A 22,153-nucleotide genomic window follows, 5' to 3' on the forward strand; every position below is an offset into this window, starting at 1 on the left:
GCGCCAATATGGCCAAAAAAGGTTTGCTTGCTCAAAAGCCATTGCAAATCATGAGCTGGAAGAAGGGGCATGAACAAACCCTGCAGGGTTGGTGAGATGCAGCCTCATAGAAAGGCCTGTGCTGTACATCCTGCAGCTGGCCACAGCTCAGAGACCTCTTGCCCTGTGTCAAGGTGTGAAGGCAGCTGGTGCAGCCCAGTTCACAAGCACACTGCTGCCAATGCAGAGCCCTTTGAGAAGATGTCCTACCCGTGGTGGGAGAGAGAGAAGGCTGCAGCTGCAGCAAACCTTTGGTTTTCAGTGCTTGCCTTAAGCACAAAACTTGTGCCATCAGCACTGGTACACAGGCTGCTTCACCAAAGCCAAGGGAGCTGCCTGGACCCCCTGATTCTGCTGAACTGCAGGCTGTGCCCACGCTGTGCAGACCAGGGCTTCCAGGTAGAACAACATCTAGGGTAAAAAAGTACTTGTGATCACTTGTCTCAGATGATGAGATCCAATACCATTATACAAACGGACCAGTAAAATTTGGTACCTGAAGCATTTGGGGCAACTCTCTGTGCAAGCATCAGCACAGCACAAGAGAATATACCTTGGTGGCTTCCTTTAAGAGACCAGTGCAGGCTCCCTTAGATGCTGGAAGCAGTTCAGGTGCTGGAAACAGCTCTCAATCCCTTTCACATGACAAGTGGAACACTGAAACTCTCTTGTACAGCCTTGGGTTTTTTCTTTCTTACAGGAGTATTTGTTGACCTGAGAGAAGGATTACTAATGAAAGACCTGCACTCAAAAGATATTGAGGTGATTAATTAACTTTATCCCTTACCACATCTCTCCCATCTGTCTTAAAGAAAGGCTATGCCTCCCCAGTTAAAGGTTTATCTTGGACTTAGTGGTTCACAGAGGACAAGGAGCTGTGGCCAGTGCAGGGAAGGTGAGGATTGTGTTCATTCCCAGGGAGAAGTTTGGTTCCCTGATCCACCACAGACTTCAGGTCCCCATTAGCTGATCCCCTCTGCTTTCTGCCTCCATGTCCCTTGGGCTTCCAGTGATGGATGCAGGAAGCAGAAACACTGCAGAGTGCAACAGTGTTAAAATAATGACAGCCCCAGGAGTCTAGAAGTCCCACGGGAGGCCTTCCAGGAAAAGGAGGAGAAACCTCTCTATTCCTTGAATGGGCATTACAAAAAATGGTGATTTCATAGCCTATTTCCCTGCCATCTGGCACAGACCACCAACTCAGCAGGGACCTGGCAGGACCAAGGTGCGTTCTTCAAGAGGAAGACATTCACTTGCTGAAATACAGCAGAAGGTCAGTGGCTGCACACCTTCCTCCCTGTCACTCTCCCTCCTCCTCACAGCCCTTCTGGGCCCATGCCCTGCACCACAGCTCTGGGCAGGGGACAAACCCACTGTGCAGGGGCAGGGCACATGCACGTGGTGTGGCAGAGACAGAGCTTTTTTGCCCCATGCCAAATCTCTCCAGCAGACACAACTGCACTGGCCATGGCACTAAACCCCTGTCTGATGACTCAGCCATTCTGGATGCTGTTGGAGGTAATTTTCTGTCCAGCTGCCTGTTTTAATGGGATGTGTAGTTAAACAGATTCATCCTTTCAGCTTCACTCTGCGCGGTCTTCACTTTCCAGCCAACGACGCTCCCATCCCAAGGAATTACTGTGCTTGCTGTGTTTCTCTCTTGCAGGCAGGCACATTGCTCAGAGAAGCAGCTCCTGCCAAGAGAAGAGTATAATCTAGAATGCCACCTGCTCAACTTTCATTCTTTCAACTTCCTACAATCAATTTGCCTTTCCCAGGAGAAGGTGGAACTGTTTTCTGTGCAGGAGGGAAGAGAGGATTCATGATATGCTGTAAAAGCACAGCCAGTTCCTGGAAAAATGCTAATTTGCCTCACTGAGGTGGCTAAAATCTGTTACACATGGGCAGCAGAGACACCTTCTCCCAAGATCTCCAGTGCTGACCTTCCAAATTTCATGGCACCATCCTTTTGACTGCTCTGATGACTTGAGGATTACCTTTGTGTTGCCATTAGGCCAGGTTGCAGTGTTAACACCATACCAGACAAGATGTGGCACTCGACCTTCCCAAGAGGTCTCCATTTCCTCCCCCAAAGCTTTGCTGCTGCCAGAAAACTCCTCTGCTGGAGACAGGAGTGCCTGTCAGGCCTAAGGCCCTTTCCTATACTTAAGTCAATTTTCACATCCAGTTCTTGTAAACAATGGGAAGTATCAAAACTGGTGCCATTACGTCTTCATTAATGCTGTCATCTGATTCCACACTGGAGACTTTCATCTGTCCTTAATTTGATGCCTGGTAGAAACATTTTTCCTGTGGACATTTGTGTTCACTTGATGTTAATTAGGACTTTTAAGCATCAGCCAAAAATAAAACCAAAAACCACTAACAAAAAAACTCCCTGCCCCCAGCAACAGGCTCTGTGCACAAACTGTGACAGCTCACGGTGCCAATCTTCACACAACACATCTCCTCAAGACCTGGGAGAGGCAAATCCACCTGGGCTTTATGAGCTTGCCTGAAACAGTAAAGACACCCAATTCCAGACCTCACTGAAGGCTGAATACATGCTCGGAATCTAACGGAGAGATAAAGTGAGGATTTAGGGTGGGATCTGAACAAGTATGGCAAGCTCTGCTTGAATTTTAATTATATTTAAGGCACTCAAGGTATCACCTCTGCAGTAACACAGTTCCTCTCAGAGCAGAACCTGCTTTCAAAGCAACTTACCCACTGTAACCTTTATCCACATCTTGCTGGTCACCTTCTGCATTAAATCACTTTAAAAACACATGGGTCAAAGCTGTTTCATAGCTTTACTTTCTCAGTAATGTGCAACATGAACATAATAGTGTTATTAAGAAGTCAAAAATAACTTAACACAGTAGCTATATAAGATTCTCCAAAGGTCAAACTTTCAGCCATTACTTTTTTGTTATGTTCAGAAAATTAGCATATTTGTTAATCAAATTAATTTTAAAAGTAGCTTTTCAAAATAAAAGCAATGCTTTAAATAAATACAGTCCTTTTGGTTTTTATATATATAACCATAAAACACTTAGTCCTGTTAAAGGGAACACAAATACCACACTCAAGCACAGTACTTAAAGGATTGGAAAGAGTGTTGTGAGCACACAGCAGCCGGAGGCAGGGAGGGAGGAGGACGTTTGGCCTCGCAACGCTCTCTGCTTCCCTTCTACAGCGGCACACAGAGGCATCCAATTCTCAGAACTACCCTAAAGATTGGTGATTGCTGCACAAGACTGCTGTGACCCTGTGCTTTCCCCAGACTGCTTCTCCACACTACATCTGCAGCCTTGCTTCACATTTCTAGCACAGCATGATCCTTAAGGCATAGGCCAGATCCTGCTTGCTTCATTCAGCTGGCTTCAGCACCTAAACAGAAGGTGGAGAGCAGGCTATGACCTCACACCTCTGGCAGTCAAGCTCAAAATCTGTGACGCCTGTCAAACCTTCCTTCTACCACTGGCGCCACAGGGTGGTTCAGACCAGCCCAAAGCTCACTTTCAGAGCCTATGACCACAGAAGGATGCTCACAGCTCTCCTCCTAGTTACAGAGCTGACTAGTTCTGCTCATTGCTATGCAGGTTAATGTCTACCAGCAACGACTGTCGCCATCCTGAAGATCCACAAGGTAGCAATGATTTACTGGGATGAAATATATCAGCTAGTTCTTAGGTTAGTGCGTGCCACCAGGGTGCAGCCTGAAGAGCAGCTTGCTAAAGAATCAGTGAAATACACACCTCCAATCTCATTAGCTACCCAGCAATACTGACCACTTAATCTCTCATTTACTTGATTTGAATTGTTCATCTAAAAAAAGTGATGCTCAGGCCCTGCAGCAAACCACTGCCTTTGCCCTCACAAATATCAGCTGTTGGTGACATTGGTCGTCGTGTTCTGGTTGTTTAAGCATCATAAGTGCAACCTATAGTTAAATGATAAAAGCTGGAGAGTAAAACAAAGCACAAAACTGATACAAGAGCGCTCTGTTTTGATCTTCGGGATGAAGAGGCCTATTCAAAGATGACAAAGGCATAAATTAGCAAATGGCTAACGTGATGCACGGAAGGGCGTCTGCAGGCCTGGCACGCTCGCAGGCAGACAGCTGGGCTCCGTTAGCGACCTCGCTAGCGGGGTTTAACTTAAATTAACTGCATTAAAATACTGACACTGTGAGGCTCTCAAATACTACCAACACCCTGCAGAGGGCATTCCTGTGTGCATTGTTAAATGCTTTAAAAAAATAGAGTTATTGAATTCTGTGCCCAAGGCGGCAGCTCTGCCTCTGCCCCTCACAGCCGTCCACTCTCATCGCCAGTGTCCTTCTCCTGTATCGCCTCCAGGCACCGTTTGGACTTGGCATCCCCCTGCCCGCTTCCGGCCTTGCTCAGTCCACACGACAGGCACGCCAGCTGGATCTGCTTCATGTTCTCCAGGGCTTCGTTCTTGGCATTCTTCAGGAGGTCTCCTTGGCCCTGAGGACACACCGACAGACAGGCAGGAGAGAGTCAGGGACCACGCACATTGCACAGGACCCACAGCAGCAATCGTGCACTCACATCTGCCCTATGACCTGCTGTTGCTGAACAGCCCCAGCTCCTATCTCAAATCCCTGCTCTGCCCCCAACACCAGCTCCCACAGAAGGGACTGAAGCCCCTTCTGAAGAATAGCACCCAGCTCCCTGAGGAAGGCAGCAGCCAGTGCAGTGGGCAGAGCAAGCAGGCTTTCCCCATGTCTAGGCTCTCACCACTTCCATGTCATGTCATGCCATGTCATCTCTTTGGAGGTGATTCAGACCTGGCCGGCCTTACAAAGCCACATAGGAAGGCATTGACTCCTCCCTGGCAAGGGAAGTGATGGCACATGGTGTGCCTCCTCCCCATGCCACTGCTCTACCTTTGCAACCTGGCATCAGGTCCCACATAGCAATGGCTGCCATGTCCCCAGTTGTAAGACTGGTTATCCACCCCTCCTTGCCCCGGGTTTGGTACCCAGCCTGGGGTCCTCCTCTAGCAGGAGCAGATTGAGCTATGTGTCCATACAAACACCGTGTTCCATAGTGCCACAGTGAATCCATCTGAACCACCCTGTCTGGGACCTTCAAGGACACAAATGCAAATGAGGCTTGCTGAGCAAAAGCCTGCTTCTGTATCTTCCCAGAGCACATAAAGGTGAAGTGACTAAAAGGATGTCAATCCGATTTGTAACCATCAGGAAAAATGTCTTACATGAAATTTGCATTAAGGAGTTGTGTTCAGAAATGCCAGAATGAATATTTATGCAATATTGGTATCCCAAGTGCTGTGAAGAGACAAGGTTCTGCTGCCAGAGGATGCACAGAAACAAAAGGTAGGAGATGCACCTGGTTATCAACATTCAGTATTCAGAGAATCATAGAATCATCATTCACTAGGAATCTGAGCTGCTCTTCTCCTAGCACCACCCCAAGTGCAGCTGGTTGCACACATATGGGGGTACTGATTGATACCCGCCTGAACATGAGCCAGCAGTGTGCCCAGGTGGCCAAGAGAGCCAATGGCATCCTGGCCTGCATCAAGAATGGTGTGGTCAGCAGGAGCAGGGAGGTCATTCTGCTCCTGTACTCTGCACTGGTTAGACCACACCTTGAGTACTGTGTTCAGTTCTGGGCCCCCCAGTTTAGGAGGGACATTGAGATGCTTGAGCGTGTCCAGAGAAGGGCGACGAGGCTGGTGAGAGGCCTTGAGCACAGCCCTACGAGGAGAGGCTGATGGAGATGGGATTGTTTAGCCTGGAGAGGAGGAGGCTCAGGGGTGACCTCATTGCTGTCTACAACTACCTGAGGGGTGGTTGTGGCCAGGAGGAGGTTGCTCTCTTCTCTCAGGTGGCCAGCACCAGAATGAGAGGACACAGCTTCAAGCTGTGCCAGGAGAAATTTAGGCTCGAGGTGAGGAGAAAGTTCTTCACTGAGAGAGTCATTGGACACTGGAATGGGCTGCCCGGGGAGGTGGTGGAGTCGCTGTCCCTGGAGCTGTTCAAGGCAAGGTTGGACGTGGCACTTGGTGCCATGGTCTAGCCTTGAGAATTGTGGTAAAGGGTTGGACTTGATGATCTGTGAGGTCTCTTCCAACCCTGATGATACTGTGATACTGTGATACTGTGATATTCAGAAGGAACACCTTGGCTGACTGAAATGTCACAAACACGTCCCTGCCACCTGGCCTGACCTACCTGGCCTGACCTACCCAGGCTTGGTGGGGTCTCAAGAGAAGACAACAGATATTACAACAGCAGAACAGAGGAGCGATTGATCACTAGCCCTCCTTCAGCTTCTAGAACAAACCAGATGTGCTGGGTGAGTCACAGCTGGGCACCTTCCAGCAGCAGGAGCATCCTACTGCTCCCCCACTCCCCAGAGCTGAGAGGAAGGATTTATCCCACAGCTCTCTTTTTGCCGACGTCTGGCACTGGACTTGCATCGGCAAGTCCCTGAAAACAACGTTCACAGCCAAGAAACAATGATGGTTTGCAAGTGCCTCTGCACTGGTAAACACCACGTGGGGAAGCACGTCACCCAGGGATGGCAGGGCGATGGCCTCACCCCCTGGTGAGATGAATTTGTCCCAGCTGAACAATGCAAATGGCAACTCAGATGCTGGGAACTGGCTCAATGCAAGAACAATGGCAAGCACTGGGACTGTGTGGGTGGCTCTGTGCTATCTGAGAGGAAGCTCTCCTGAAGGGATTTGCATCTTGGCAGTTTGGGAATACACAGACAGCCTGGGACACGGTGAGAAGGGGCTGCTCAAAAACACAAAGTGAGAGCACCTCCACAGTGCCTTTCAAATTGCTGATATCCTGCCTAATTTAGAGCAGAGGTTGAGCTTATGGTGGAACCCAGGAGCCCCCAGCACACCCCTGTCTGCTACTGACAGGGACAACACACTGCAGCAGAAGCTAACAGATCCAACAGCAGTCTTGCTAATGACGTGGTCATGTCAACAGAGGGTGGCAGGTTCCTCAATACGCAACACAGGTTTAAAAAGCTTGGGTTTAGGATGAAACAGACCTAGCTGCTGCGGGTCTGCTGCTTCTCCTTATGCACGTGGGACTGAAGATGCCAAAGGCTACACCAGAGAGTAGACAAAGATAAGTGTGATGGTGCTTTGCACCTTTAACATCCTAAGTCATACTCTGGTTCTATGTACTCACGTACAAGAGTAAAGAAGTCTCCTTGGAACAAGAAGCAGCTCCAAGTGGATGTCCTTACAACACCAAGAACAACTATGTCCAAAAGCTGGACGAGCCATACATCAGAGAGGTAAAATGGTGAGAACAAAGGCCCAGCACCCTGAAGCAGTTCTTGTCCTCTTAGTTGAAGTGTCTTGGGAAAGACTCCTAGAAGCCTGTCCTTTGCTGCAGCATGGCAAATGTGTCCCTAGGCAGCAGGAGCATGAACCATACTGGGTTGGAAGGGACCCTTGAAGGTCATCTTGTCCAACCCCCCCTGCAGTGTGCAGGAACATCTATAACTAGAAAAAGCACCTCAGGGTCTTACCAAGTTTGACCTTAAATGTCTCCAGGAATAGGGCCTCTACCACCTCTCTGGGCAACGTGTTCCAGTATTTCAACACTCTCACTGTAATGAACTTCTTCCTAATGTCCAAAGTTCTTCCTTATGTCCGAATGTCCTGTCATGCAGCAGCACAAGACAGATGCAGCTCCACAAGCTGACACAACAAGAGCTTCACTTGAGTCTATGTCATCTTCTTCCTACAGAGTCATCATAAATGGTTTGGATTGGAAGAGACTATAAAGATTTAGTTCAAATCCCCCTGCCATGGGCAGAGATGTGTCTCCTCTCTCAGAGTGAGGGCAAATCATGGAAGTCTTTCTTGGTGTGACCCACAGACTGTGTCTTTGCCTAGGGACTATCTGAGACACTCACTTAAGGAAAGCTACTTGGGATTCGCTACGTCCTTGCTGGTGGATGACAGCCTAATTCCCCCTGCCAAGACTTGTACCTGACATCCCCAGAAGCCAAGTTACTTCACAGCCCGTGTGTGAGGATGCTAAGCCACCCGCCCTCCCTTACGCATATTCTGATTTCACATGTCAGCAGCCAGGCAATTCAGATCACAGATTCCATCCAAGGCAATGCACAACACATCCCTGGGTTCCAAGGAGGAAAAGCACTCCTCCTGAGAATACTTCCAATATTTTGAAGACATTCTGATTTCACAGCAATCTGAAAACAGTAATGGACTCATCAAAATAGCGCAGTTCCATTCATGTACAGCCTAACTGATCTGTGGCTTAGCTTCCTCGGGTTTTTTGTTTCTGAACAGCTGGTTTATTTGAGCAGGCAAAAAATGATTTTGAATCATCTGTCACAAGCAAATTAACGACAAACCATCCCCCTCTGACAGAGCTGTCATAATTCTCAAGACACCATTAAAAAAAAAAGAAATCTGTGGGCATGCTCTGTTTGAAAACCCATCTGTCTGCTTTGAAAAACTGCCTGTGAGCATAAGCCACCCAAGAAAAACGCCAGCAGAATTGTGTCAACACCTTAATGAACTAAATACTGGATAGAAGCTGGAGTGAACCTTAAATGCATGGTCGCACTGCAACAGCCATAATAAATCAGTCACCATGATCGTCACTGCACGCAGAACAATCCTCTTTGCCCTTACAGACAAAGCATCTCCTCCAGACAAAGAGAGCTCATGATGGTACACTTCAGCATCTATCCATCTCTCTCCCTTCTGCTACTGATACCATTTGCCTTCCTGAAAATAAATACTTGGGAGAAAGGCTCAACTCAGCCCTTGCAGGATGCTAAATTAAACCAGAAGAGATGAATCAAGTGTTCTCCCTGGAAAACTGACCAAGGGGCTTGTTTCTGTAGGGAGTTTGGGAACATTAACAGAATCACAGAATGTCTGGGGCTGGAAGGGACCTACAAAGATCATCCAGTCCAAGCCCCCTGTCAGAGCAGGATCACCTATACCAGATCACACTGGAATGCATCCAGATGAGTCTTCAATATCTCCAGAGAGGGAGACTCCACAACCCCCTGGGCAGCCTGTTCCAGTGTTCTGTCACCCTCACAGGGAAAAAAATTCCTCCTCATGTTTACATGGAACTTCCTATGCCTCAGCTTCCACCCATTGCCCCTTGTCCTGTTGGGCATCACCAAGAGGAGCCTAGCTCCATCCTACTGGTACTCACCATTTGCCTATTTATAAACACGAATGAGGTCATGTCTCAGTCTCCTCCAAGCTGAGGAGCCCCAGCTCCCTCAGGCTCTTCTCCTAAGAGAGATGTTCCATGCCCTTAACCATCTTTGTGGCTCTGCACTAGACTCTTAAGCATCATGTTTCACACACCTCACTGCAGCTGTGCATAAACTACCAGCACGGCAGAGCATGCAGCTCACCACACAACTGAGATTAGAAACCTCTACTTTGACAGGTTAACACTGCTTAGAAAACAGGGATAATCTGACACAGCTTAAATGCTGCTCATTCTGGGTGACAGCCCACAAAAGGCTTTCAGTGGTGTTAAGCACACACTGGCACTGGCCGCAGATGGGAGGAATTCTGGATGCCATTTTCTGTTAGTTCTCTTTTTTCCCAGTCAAGCTCCTAAGGTGCCATGAGTCAAGATGCCAGCTCATCATATTCAACAATCATTGAAGGGTTTGAGTTCAAAGGGACCTTAAAAATCTTCTAGTTCCAATGCCACTGCCATGTGGGGACATCTTCCACCAGGTTTCTCAGAGCCTCAACCAACTCGGCCTATAATGTTTTCAGGGATCACAGAATCACAGAATCAATCAGGTTGGAAAAGTCCAACCTATCACCCAACACCATCTAATCAACTAAACCACAGCACCAAGTGCCACATCCAGTCTCTTTTTAAACACCTCTAAGGATGGGGACTCCCACACCTCCCCCAGCAGCCCATTCCAAACACTCTTTCTGTGAAGAACTTCTTGCTAACATCCAGCCCAAACCTTCCCTGGCGCAGCTTGAGACAGTGTCCCCTGATGAGACATCAACAACCACTTTGGGCAACCAGTGCCAGTGCCTCACCAGCTTCACAGTAAAGAATTCCTTCCCCATTCATGTTGGATCCTAGATGATGTATGTTAATGGACTAATGAACTTTGTACTGTTAATGCTGATAGATCTTGAAGGAGATGTTCTCTGATGAACATCTTGCCCGTGCAGAAAAGAAGTGCAATGACAAGTTGCCCCAGCACCTTGCTCTAGTACTGGTGAAGAACACAGGAGTTTGCACCTAAACATCAGGAAGAAAAATTCACTGTGAGGGTGCCAGAGCCCTGGAGCAGGCTGCCCAGAGAGGTTATGGAGTCTCCCTCTCTGGAGAGATTGCAAACCTGCCTGGACATTATGGTCCTGGGCAACCCGCTAGACTAGAGGTCCCCAGAGGTCCCTTCCAAATCCACTGTACTGGGATTCTGTGAAGTGGAAAATGCCATGGGGAGCAGCATGGCCTTCCCAGCACAAAGAATCTGTTTTTTTTTCAAGGATTGAAGAATGTTAGGGGTTGGAAGGGACCTCCAGAGATCATCAAGCCCAGCCCAGCCTTGCCACAGTAGAATCACTCTAGGGCAGGTCACACAGGAACACATCCAGGTGTGTGTAAAATCTCTCCAGAAAAGGAGGCTCCACAACCTCTCTGGGCAGCCTGTTCCAGGGCTGTCCCCCTGAAGCAGGGACTGGTTGCGATCAGCTGCTTGCTACAGGAGACGGCAGCTTATCTCTGGGCACGTTCTCTTACAGCACATCTCATAGTGGGCTGAGTAAACAGACACCAAACAACATCAGTCTCACCACCCATGCCACATCACCCCCAGCACATTACTGCTGGGTTTTAACTTTTTCTCAAAGAAGCAAGCTCTCAAAGTATTATTTAATTACAAAGTAAATCTCCAGAGGCTGGCTTAAAAAGCCAGACCCAGCCAAATAAAGCAGTGAATTGGGTCACTCCACGTTTCACAAGAAACATGGGTCAAGGTAATGAGACTTGTGGACCACAAAGGGGCATTTTCCAAGTGCCACCAGAGCGGGACTTAAATGGTGTTTAATACTAATAAGGAGGCACTCAATTAAACGGTTGCATATGGCTTTGGAAATCTAATCCTGAGGAAATCATTAATGAAATGATGAGACTGCATTGTTAAGCTTGTAACAAAACGCAGATCTTTTCCTATGCCTCCTTCAGAGTTAAACCTGGGAACAATTGATGGGAATTTGATTATGATCCACCCACATTTCAGAGCAGAGTACTCCAAAAAGCCAGAGAGTTATTTCCGTGTCGGCACAGACTTTAAAACTCTACTTTTTTGATCATTACTGTACAGTTTGCCAGGAGCTTTGCTTTACTATGACAATCATGCACCTAGTGGCATGAAACATTCCAGTCCATGACCATTGCACACAACACATAGAACCACTTCTTGCACACTGAAAGACAAAGGACTGCAGAAATGAGTTAACTGACAGGAAAAGAAGGGGCCAAATATTACTTGCCAATTTGCTTTAAACCCTAGGCAGGTTACTTGAAAACCAGTTCCATGATTTCCACTGCTAATGTTTAAACTCCCAATCTAAACCAATCTACCAGCTGCAGAAGAGGCTGTCCCACACAAATCCCAAAATTTTTAACCTGATTTTGTCTGCCCTTTGGGTCTGACAGACCAGGGATCCACCCAAGTGTTCCCCGGGTTTTCCAGGAGGCAGTTCCTTGCACAGCCAAGCAGCAATGTGCATGAAGCAGTGACGTGAGTGGCTGGGTATTGGGAATGCTGTCTGCTTCTGCAGGTCTAGCCCTGACTTCAAGAACACTTGTGGCATTTTTTACCTTCTTTTCCAGCTGCTGAAAAGGTGCAGTTAAAATAGAATCATAGAATCATAGAATCAACCAGGTTGGAAGAGACCTCCAAGATCATCGAGTCCAACCTATCACCCAGCCCTAGCCAGTCAACTAGACCATGGCACTGAGTGCCTCATCCAGTCTTTTCTTGAAGACCCCCAGGGACGGTGCCTCCACCACCTCCCTGGGCAGCCCATTCCAATGGGAAATCACTCTCTCTGTGAAGAACTTCTTCCTAACATCCAGCCTATACCTACCCTGGCACAACTTGAGACTGTGTCCCCTTGTTCTATTGCTGGTTACCTGGGAGAAGAGGCCAACCCCCACCTGGCTACAATGCCCCTTCAGGTAGTTGTAGACAGTAATAAGATCACCCCTGAGCCTCCTCTTCTCCAGGCTAAACACCCCCAGCTCCCTCAACCTCTCCTCATAGGATTTGTGTTCCAGGCCCCTCACCAGCTTCGTTGCCCTTCTCTGGACATGTTCCAGCACCTCAACATCTTTCTTGAATTGAGGGGCCCAGAACTGGACACAGTACTCAAGCTGTGGCCTGACCAGTGCTGAGTACAGGAGCAGAATAACCTCCCTTGTCCTACTGGCCACACTGTTCCTGATGCAGGCCAGGATGCCATTGGCTCTCTTGGCCACCTGGGCACACTGCTGGCTCATCTTCAGCTTACTATCTATCAGTACCCCCAGGTCCCTTTCCTCCTGGCTGCTCTCCAGCCACTCAGTCCCCAGCCTATAGCACTGCTTGGGGTTATTGTGGCCAAAGTGCAGAACCCTGCACTTGGCCTTGTTAAATCTCATCCCATTGGCCTCTGCCCACCCATCCAGCCTGTCCAGGTCCCTCTGCAGGGCTCTCCTACCTTCCAACAGATCAACACCTGCTCCTAGCTTGGTGTCATCTGCAAACTTACTGATGCTGGACTCAATGCCCTCGTCCAGATCATCAATAAAGATATTGAACAGGACTGGGCCCAGCACTGATCCTTGGGGAACACCACTAGTGACAGCTGCCAACTGGATGTGGCACCATTCACCACCACTCTCTGAGCTCTGCCATCCAGCCAGTTCCTGATCCAGCACAGAGTGAATCTGTCCAAACCATGAGCTGCCAGCTTGGCTAGGAGCTTCTTGTGGCAGACAGTGTCAAAGGCTTTGCTGAAGTCCAGGTAGACTACATCCACAGCCTTCCCCACATTCACCAGGCAGGTAACCTGATCATAAAAGGAGATCAGGTTGGTGAGGCAGGACCTGCCCTTCCTAAACCCATGCTGGCTGGGCCTGATCCCTTGGCTATCCTGTAGGTGCTTTGTGATGGCACCCAAGATGACCTGTTCCATGACCTTGCCTGGCACTGGGGTCAGGCTCACAGGTCTGTAGTTTTCTGGCTCCTCCTTACGACCCTTCTTGTGTATGGGAATCACATTGGCCAGCTTCCAGTCTTCAGGGACCTCTCCAGTGAGCCAGGACTGCTGATAAATGATGGAGAGTGGCTTGGCCAGCTCAGCTGCCAGCTCTCTCAGCACCCTAGGGTGGATCCCATCTGGTCCCATGGACTTGTGAGGATTCAAGTGACTTAGCAGATCCCTTACTGCTTCCTCATGGATTAGAGGGGGACTGTACTGGTCCCTGACTCCATCCACCACTTCAGGAGTCCAGCTGTCCTGGAGACAACAAATGGTTCTGCTGGAGATAGAGACATCCCCCTCAGCACCATGCTGGGCAAAGCTCCCTGGTTCATTACAAGCTCACCACTTGTATACTTCCAAATCCTGGACACAAGCAGACCTTGAGGGCAGCCTGGGAGGCGGAAAGGAACAAAACACCTTCCTCATACAAAGAGAGCCTCAAAACCAGTCACACAATTAGCAAAGCAGCAAATACTTAGGAAATCTTCTGCTACTGGCCTTTGCCAGCATGAGTGCAGCACTGCCTCGTGCAGCCATGGCAACTTCAGAAAGAGGGTCTGTCTTTGGAATTCTCCTACAGGATTTGCCTAATGAAATAAGGGCAGAGGACATACGTGGCCAGCTTGCTGTTTGAAATGCAGTCAAGTGCCCTCCTAAACCCCACTGCCCCCAGACCAAAGCCTGGGAAGGAATTAGTGTCAACCCTTCACCTGAATAACACTGCATTGCTCCCTATTGATCCTCACACCAGCTGAAATCTTTGGGCTTTTGCCAATCAACTGTACTGTGTGGCTAAGGTTCATTGCAGGAGGCGTTTTAGGTATGAAAAGTGGGGGCTTTTGCTTTAGTTTTTTTAAAAACATCTCTTGCTTCTCTTTCATTTGGGTGCTTACATTAAATTACCTTAGAGCAGGCTGTCCAAAGCAATGACTGTGACCACTGGCTGCAGCAGGAACCTGCTTTCAGAAACAATGCCTCTAATTCGATGTTACTCATGTGCTGAGCAGTTCAGCTGCTCCAGTGTCTCCAGCAGCCAGCTTGCAAGCACAGGCATGCAGGTATGGATTCTCACTGTCCACCCCTACATGCAATGAACCTGCCTCTTTTCTGCTGCTAGGTCTGAAAGCAAAGGGTTGGCTGAGAGTCTAGGGGTACAGAGCCTGAGAAAACCCCACATCATTGAAGAAACCACAGCATTCTTTATTTTAGATACACAGCCATAAGATGGAAATGAAAACATCTGCACTCAGGCATTGTTTCTTAGTCCTCCTTTGACCACAAATTCCAAACTCCCCGTGTGTGGCAGCACCATCTGGTAATTGTAGTAACATCCTGAGAGCTGACCCTTCCTCCTCTCAAAAAAAAAGAAGGCTTAGAAAGCACAGAATTCTCTTGCATTTCATGTTCCTGGGCAAAAGGACCAGCTGCAGGAGAAGGTAAGTTCTGCAGTTAACAAAACACCCAAGCAAAGCACCCCTCGAGCAATTCACTTGGGAATAGCTGGGACCCTCTCCACACTCCCATTCCCTGCTCTGTCAACTGAAAGCAATCACAGCATACCAGTAAGGCTCCTCCTGCCAATAAAGGACCTGTGTCTGATCCATAACACCAATGCTGGACAGAAAAATATCTGCCTTTTTCACTCATTTCTCCAAGTCTGTTGCATCTTCTCAGTCTGCTCTCTTCTGTACACAGCCTGACACAAACAATGCCAACCTCTTCTATCTGTGGCCCAAAACCAAACAGCACTTCTTTTGTCTTAGATTTTATCCCCAAATCAAACAACCACAGAATGGTTTGGACTGGAAGGTCATCCAGTTCCAACCCCCCTACCATTACAAAGGACACATCTTACTAGACCATGGTGCCATCCAACTCAGCTTTCAACACTACCACCTGCTTAATTGACCATCCTGAAACACCAACAGTGAACAGAACAAAGCAAAGAAAAAGACCACTGAAGGTTTCAATATCATGAATAAGTATCCAGGTGAGGCAATGTGTGATACCTCCAAGCTAGGAAAGAAAGAAATTAGTGACAGAAGAAGAGGGAATGGCCTCAAGATAAACCAGGGGAGACTTAGGCTGGACATTAGGAAAAAAAAAATTAACTGAGAGGATTGTCAGGCATTGCAACAGCTTGCCCAGGGAGGTGGTTTCTTCTGACAGGTAAGTAATGATAGAACAAGAGGGAATGGCCTCAAGCTGCAACTAGGGAGGTTTAGACTGGATATTAGGAAAATAAATTTCCCAGCAAGAGTGTTCAGGCATTGGAATGGGCTGCCCAGGGAGGTGGTGGAGTCACCGACCCTGTATGTGTCTAAAAGTTGTTTGGATGTGGTGCCTGGGGATATGGTTTGGGATGAACCTTGTAGAGTGGGGTTGTGGCTGGACTTGGTGATCCTGAGACTCTTTTCAACCTGTTTCTGTGATTCCCCCATCCCTAAAGGTGTTTAAAAGCAGTGTAGTTGTGGTGTTTCTGGATATGGTTTAGTGGTGGACTTGACAGAGCAGGGTTAATGGTTGGACTCTATGATCTTAAGGTCTTCTCCAACCTAAGTAATTCTATGACAAGGCCTCTCCAAGTCCCTCACTGGTGCCAGGTGTTGGGGCAGGACCACAAGCTCTAGAGCTGGGGCGGAAGCCCAGTGCCACCCCATGGGCCAGGGAAGACCTGGAGGAAGGGCTCCCTCCTTCTCCAGCACACTGCTTGGGCTGTGATGGCAGAGCTGGTGGCTTAGGATATAATGCAATCCTTAACATCTCACAGAGGCAGCTGCTCCTTTCCTTTCTTTGTTAGAACAGCCAGTGACAGATAAAAGCATGAAATGTGTGGATTTCTGCTGATCTTACACTTTGATTACAGCCCTTTTAATTCCTCCAAATGAGGTCATGTTGTCAGATTGGCACAAACAAGATTCCCAACTTCTATGTATTCCAGGGTGTGTTAATTAACTCCAGCACACTCTTTGATATCCATGTCTCAGATAAAAATGTCACCACTGCCAGGGAGGGGATGGGTGGCAGAAGGTGCTGGAGATTCTATGCCACTTGCAGTTCCTGCCTTGACTGTCTCCTCCTCCAAAGAATGGGAGATGACACTGACACAGGTTTTCACAGAGCAGAGAGTCATCTATAGACATTACTCCATTCAGCCATCTTTCTGCCCCCACTGCTAGTACTACACATCTTAGATTGTGTCACTTGGAAAAGACCTCTAAGATCACCAAATACAAACACCAAACTAACACTGCCATGGCCATTAAACCAAGTCCTGAAGTGCAATGGCCACACATTTCTTGAACACCTTCAGGGATGGGGACTCCACCACCTCTCTGGGCAGCCTGCTCCAATGCCTGACCACCCTTTGAGTAAATAAATGTTTCCTAACATGCAACTAAACCTCCCCTAGTGCAACTTAATGCCATTTTCTCTTGTCCTATTATTTATTACTGTGGAGAAAAGACTTCCTCCCACCTTACTCAAACCTCCTTTTAGGTAGTTGTAGAGAGCAGTGAGATCTCTCTTGAGCCTTCCCTTCTCCAGACTAAACAACTACAGTTCCCTCAGCAGCTCTTGTTCTCCAGGCCCTCCAATTCAGCTCAAAAACATGTGTAGGAGTAGCTCATTTTCCTCAAAAGATGAGCATCATCAAGGAATCTAAGCTCCTACTTGTTGATCCTTCAAATAACTCCCTCAGAGGCAGTGATCTTGTTACTGCTCAAAGCAGCATGTGGAGAACAAACTCTCTCTGCATCCACACACCAGCGTCTGAGTGCTATTAATTACTTTTCCAGTTGCATTTCTTTGGACCAGATGATCCAGAACCCTTCAAGAGAAGTTAGCCTTTGCACCCAGGTGCCAAAATCCCTGCTAGGTTGGTAGAGAACAATGGTGACTGCAATGTGGCTGCAGCCTTAGGCTATGATGGGGTCTGTCCCACCAGTGGAACCAGAGCTTAGGCTGTGATGGGCTCAGCACTGGATCCCACACAGCTATCCCAGGGTGAAGTCAGCAGAAATACAGTGAGATAAACTCATGTGAACCACATCACCTGCAGAGACAGCTCTGGAGCCATGAGAGGCAGCTGAAGGGGAGAACTGAGCACACAGATGAGACAAAGGAATGGTGGCTATCCTGCTGCTTTAGCATGACTTGGATGATACACACAACTGGGCTGATGTAGAGGGAAGGGGAATTTAAGGCTGGGGAGAAAAGACAAAAGACTAAGTGAGGCACAGAGGGGTACCTGAGGCAGGACAGCTGCCAGCCTACACAAGGAGTCAGACTTCTATTTTGGCAGACTAGCACTATTTAAACATCTTGACAAGCCTCCCTTTGTGAAGCAAAGCCAGAAACGGTTTTGCTACACGCAGCGTCTCAGCATGCCAACCCTCTGCCAGGCTCAAAGCCCCTGCTGCCAAAACGGCTTTGGCACAGGGATGCCAAGCACAGTGGCCCTGCCTGCTCCTGGTCCAGTCTCCCACCAACACCGCTACCCTGCATGCAGAGCCAGCAGCCTGGCACCAGACCCAGGGCTTTTGGCAATTTGTCAGAATACAAGGCATGCCACAAGGCTGCTTGCCACCTCTCTCTGGCTTGTTTTAGTCAAATGCAAGGCAAAGGGGCAAAGACAAGATATTACACAAGGCTTTCCATGCCATCTTTCACTTGTCTACGCTGTTCTTTTTGTCACAAAGTTACTGCTGTTCCACACATCTGTCTGAAGGCCTGTCTCACCACCTATGTGTGTTCACCCACAAACACATCCACCCCACTGGGAAAAATGTGTCTGAAATGCATAACTTTGGATCAGTGTCCTGCCCCCTGTCCTGTCATCATTGTGTTCCTCATCAAAACCCCCAGAGGTCTACAGCAAAGGAAGGCACTTACTTTCTGGATGAACCTACTTTCTGGTGACCCTCCATTTTTGGTCTGTCCTACATGTGGGTCCCACAGAGATTGCAAGAGGGGCTTGTCCTTGAACCCACTGTTGTGAAATAGTTGCAAGAGCAGAGTGCTGGCACTGAAGGAAGAAGGAAATGTGAAGCATGGCAAAGATCTACATTTCTACTCAGGCTTTCTGGCCAGCAGCTCTTTCCACAAATGCCTTTAGGTGTCTGGGTCCCCCAGACACTGGGTGTCACCATGGTGAACACCAGAGCCTCATACCAAGCACCTTCCATGCCAAGCATTTGATCAGGGCTTACATTCTCAGCAGTTAAATGCTCATGATGATCTTGCCTTGGGGTAGCAGAAGCAACTACAACACAGCCTTTCACAGGCCCTTCCAGTCCTATTTGCTCTGCACCCAAACAGCTGTTAAAAGCTGGAGAAATGTCAGGAAATGCTGGCTGCTCTCTGAAGGAACAGAAACTATTCATGGGGCTTGGTTGCACAGAGTCCAGGAGGTGGGAAGTGAGCACTGCTCATCACAAGCAGCAGCACTGCAGGTAGGAGAATGTGCAGGAGCATGTGCCTGGATAGTTAAGCAGCAGCTCTGCCTGATCCAAATGTCTGGACAATCACTTTTTGCCAATCAGTGAAACATTCCTGCTGTGACATTACTGGACAAAACTGCAGGAATAACTGACTCATACAGGACAGGCCATGTCAAGCCATCCTGGCACTCTGTGCCCTAAGCCATCTCTTCAGAAACACACAGCATCATGAAAGAGCAAGACCTGTGAACTCTGTAGACTCTTGTTCTCCCTTTCCCTTGTTGCCACCATGTGGTATTTGCAGACCTAAGATTGGCCTTCATATACATATTACATTTGCTCTAAATTCAGTTCATGTCTTCAAATTTTCCTTGGTCAGGAATACAAAGGTCATGGTTGAAACTGCATGAGGGCTTCACAAGCTGGCAGGGAGCACTGAGGGACCCAAAGAGGCAGTGCTGTACTTGTTTGAGGCTGCTCATGACATCACCCCCAGAGCAATGCTCGGCAGCATGGCTAACAGCCAAGAGGAACAGTGTATTCCAGGTGGTTAACTAGTACCCCGCAGACTGGGATTACACTCCTTCTATCCTGAAACACACTGCTGAAGCAACCTGAGAACTTTCCATCATTAGATTCAACTGGCAAAACCCAGTGAGACCATGTGTCTTTTCAAGAGCTCCAATTCCTGCCTTTGAAAGAAAGGCAAAAGCTGGTGCTGTGAGCAGTGTAGGGATAGCTTAAGGAGCCCTTTGCCAGCTGAACCAGCTGGAAACAGCACTCTGCTAGTGCTTCTGGTTGAAGCAGCAAAGGTTGAGGGCAGCCTTGGCTGCAGCAATTATGAGATAGTTGAATTCAGGATCCTGAGTGGAAGGAACAGAATACCTAGCAGGATCACAACTCTGGATTTCAGCAGGGCAAACTTTGGCCTCTTCAAGCAATTACTAGGGGAAGTAGCATGGGACAGAGCACTACAGGGCAAAGGGGCCCATGACAGTTGGTTAATATTCAAGAAATACTTCCAAGCTCAGGATCAGAGCATTCCAGTGAGTAGGAAATCAAGAAGGGGAGTTGGGAGACCTGCATGGTTAAGTAGGGAGCTGCTGAACAAAATCAAGTGGAAGAAGAAAGTCCACAGATCGTGGAAGGAGGAACTGGCCACCTGGGAGGAGTATAAGATGGTTGCCAGAGGATGTAGGGAGGCTACTAGGAAGACTAAGGCCTCCTTGGAATTCAATCTTGCAAGGCAGGCCAAAGACAACAGAAAGGGCTTCTTCAAACATACTGCAGCAGAACCAACACTGGAGGCAATACAGGCCCACTGCTGAATGGGATGGGTGCCTTGGTGACGGAGGATGCGGATAAGGCAGAGTTGCTGAATGCCTTCTTTGTCTCTGTCTATACCCAGGAGCCCTACACCCCTGAGGCCACGGAGGAAGACAAGGTTGAGGAGGAGGCTTCCTTGGTTGATGAGGACTGGGTTAAGGAACAGTTAAGTAAACTGAACATCCATAAGTGTGTCCTGATGGCATGCACCTGTGAGTGCTGAAGGAGCTTGTGGAGGTCATTGCCAGACCACTCTCCATCATCTTTGGTAAGTCACAGCGGACAGCAGAGATGCCTGGGAATTGAAGGAGGGCAAACATGATCTTTCATGGTCTCTTCCAGCCCCTGACCTTCTATGCTATGATGATAAGAAGGATCTGCTTACCTAATGACATGGTTTGGTCCTCTTGGTTTATAAAACACACTGATCAGAACAGCTTTCCATGTGAATCACACACTATTACCTCCTTATCTTGTAACTCAATGCACTTAAAGGACTCAGATACCCTTATCTCTGAAAAAAAGTGGAAACAACTCCCCACAGAGGAGAGCTATGGCACTAAGGGCCAGCAGCACAGGCTTTGCCCTCTCAATGAGCTCCAAACAAACAAACTAAACCCAGCTCCTTCCCTACCATTCCCTCTACATTTACATAAACTGCAGCAAGCTAAGCAAGCTGAGATTCACAGCAGTGAACAGACGCTGGCCTTGCTGACCCTTTTCACTTTCCTTTAGTGCTCTCATAAAGCCAGTTGGTTTCTTTCCTGCCCTCAGTTCATACGGAACAAACCAACCTGATCTAGTTACTCCGGGAACAGTCAGAGCTGCTCTACATCTCTCATGTGCTTGGAAAATCCACCCCTTCATCACAGACTGATGGGCTCAGTCAATCTCAGCTGTAGCTGAGCCTGTGTCAGAGTAAGACAGCTCAAAGGTAGCCAGGGCACAGGGCGTGCAGAGGTTTGGAAGTCATAAACACAACTTTGGACTGCATCAGCAAGGAAAATGCAAACAACATGGGGACTGGACAGCAGCAGAGACACTGAACCTCTCTGGACTGAAAAAGCATTTAGGGTAATCACGTTCAAAACATTTATCTGGGGAGGTCTGGAGACAAGCAGACATAGAATTATACAATGAATCCTGCATCTCAAAGCCAGCACGAAGTCTCCATGCCACACAAACCACTCCTGCCTGCTGCTCTTGTTGGACTATCATTGTCACAAGATGACAGCAAATCTCCAGAATTTGTTGCTTGTATTTCACCTATTTTTGCAGTCTCACAAACTGAGCACCAATGTGCTTATGCTGGGAAAAAGAGGGATGTCAAATACGAGCACTTTTTTGGGGGGGAGGGGAAAGCCTAACCGACACCTACAGGGGAAAAAATGTATGGTCCATGGCACGCAGCAGCTTTACAGCATCTCATGAACTCACCATGCTCTTGCTTAAGATGGTAGTGGAAACTGCCATGAGAATCCTTTGGCAGTAATTAAGTGACTTGATACTGTTATACTTGATTACATCAAATGTCCCTATCCCAGGTTGGGAACTATAGGGTTAAAAGTCCTCTAGGGACTAGAAAATTGTTATTCAATCCCATAACTCTGCTATCTCTTTATAAACTCACAGTGAGCCCACCTTGTTCTCCTTTCCTCCTCCTTCAGCCCTGTGCTGGGTGGGAGCCAAGACAAACATGCAAGGAGTAGGCCTGGTTTTGGTGCCTTCAGAGGCTTGTGTTTAGGCCTATGGATGGCAGAGGCATGGTGGGGGAAGGATTGGCCCACTGGGCATTATAGACTGAATTTTATGTTGGGGGGAAATTCAAGGGGGTCGCCTTGCATGGATGTTGTATCTGCTTTGTAATTTCTTTCTGTATCTCTCTTTTCAAGTATAATTTTGTTTTCTCTCCAATTCATTTGAGAGCTTCATTCTGTCAACAGTCCCCAAGATTCAGTCACTGCTCTGCTGACCATTCTGCAGCATGCCAAAGAGTGAAGCTCACCTAATTGTGAGATGATTCT

General features: G+C 48.1%; 1 protein-coding gene across 1 annotated transcript in view; it reads right to left on the reverse strand.

Annotated features, from left to right (window-relative positions):
• Nucleotides 1–2,833: 2,833 nt before the first annotated feature.
• PLCL1 (phospholipase C like 1 (inactive)) overlaps nt 2,834–22,153 on the reverse strand; it is a 224,073-nt gene continuing 204,753 nt past the window's right edge. Inside the window, 1 exon segment of the mRNA XM_064158489.1 lies at nt 2,834–4,535. Coding sequence (XP_064014559.1) covers nt 4,353–4,535 — 183 coding nt within the window. The 3' untranslated portion in view covers nt 2,834–4,352.

This window comes from Pogoniulus pusillus, chromosome 2, assembly GCF_015220805.1.
Source record: "Pogoniulus pusillus isolate bPogPus1 chromosome 2, bPogPus1.pri, whole genome shotgun sequence".
In the NCBI taxonomy this organism is placed as follows: domain Eukaryota; kingdom Metazoa; phylum Chordata; class Aves; order Piciformes; family Lybiidae; genus Pogoniulus; species Pogoniulus pusillus.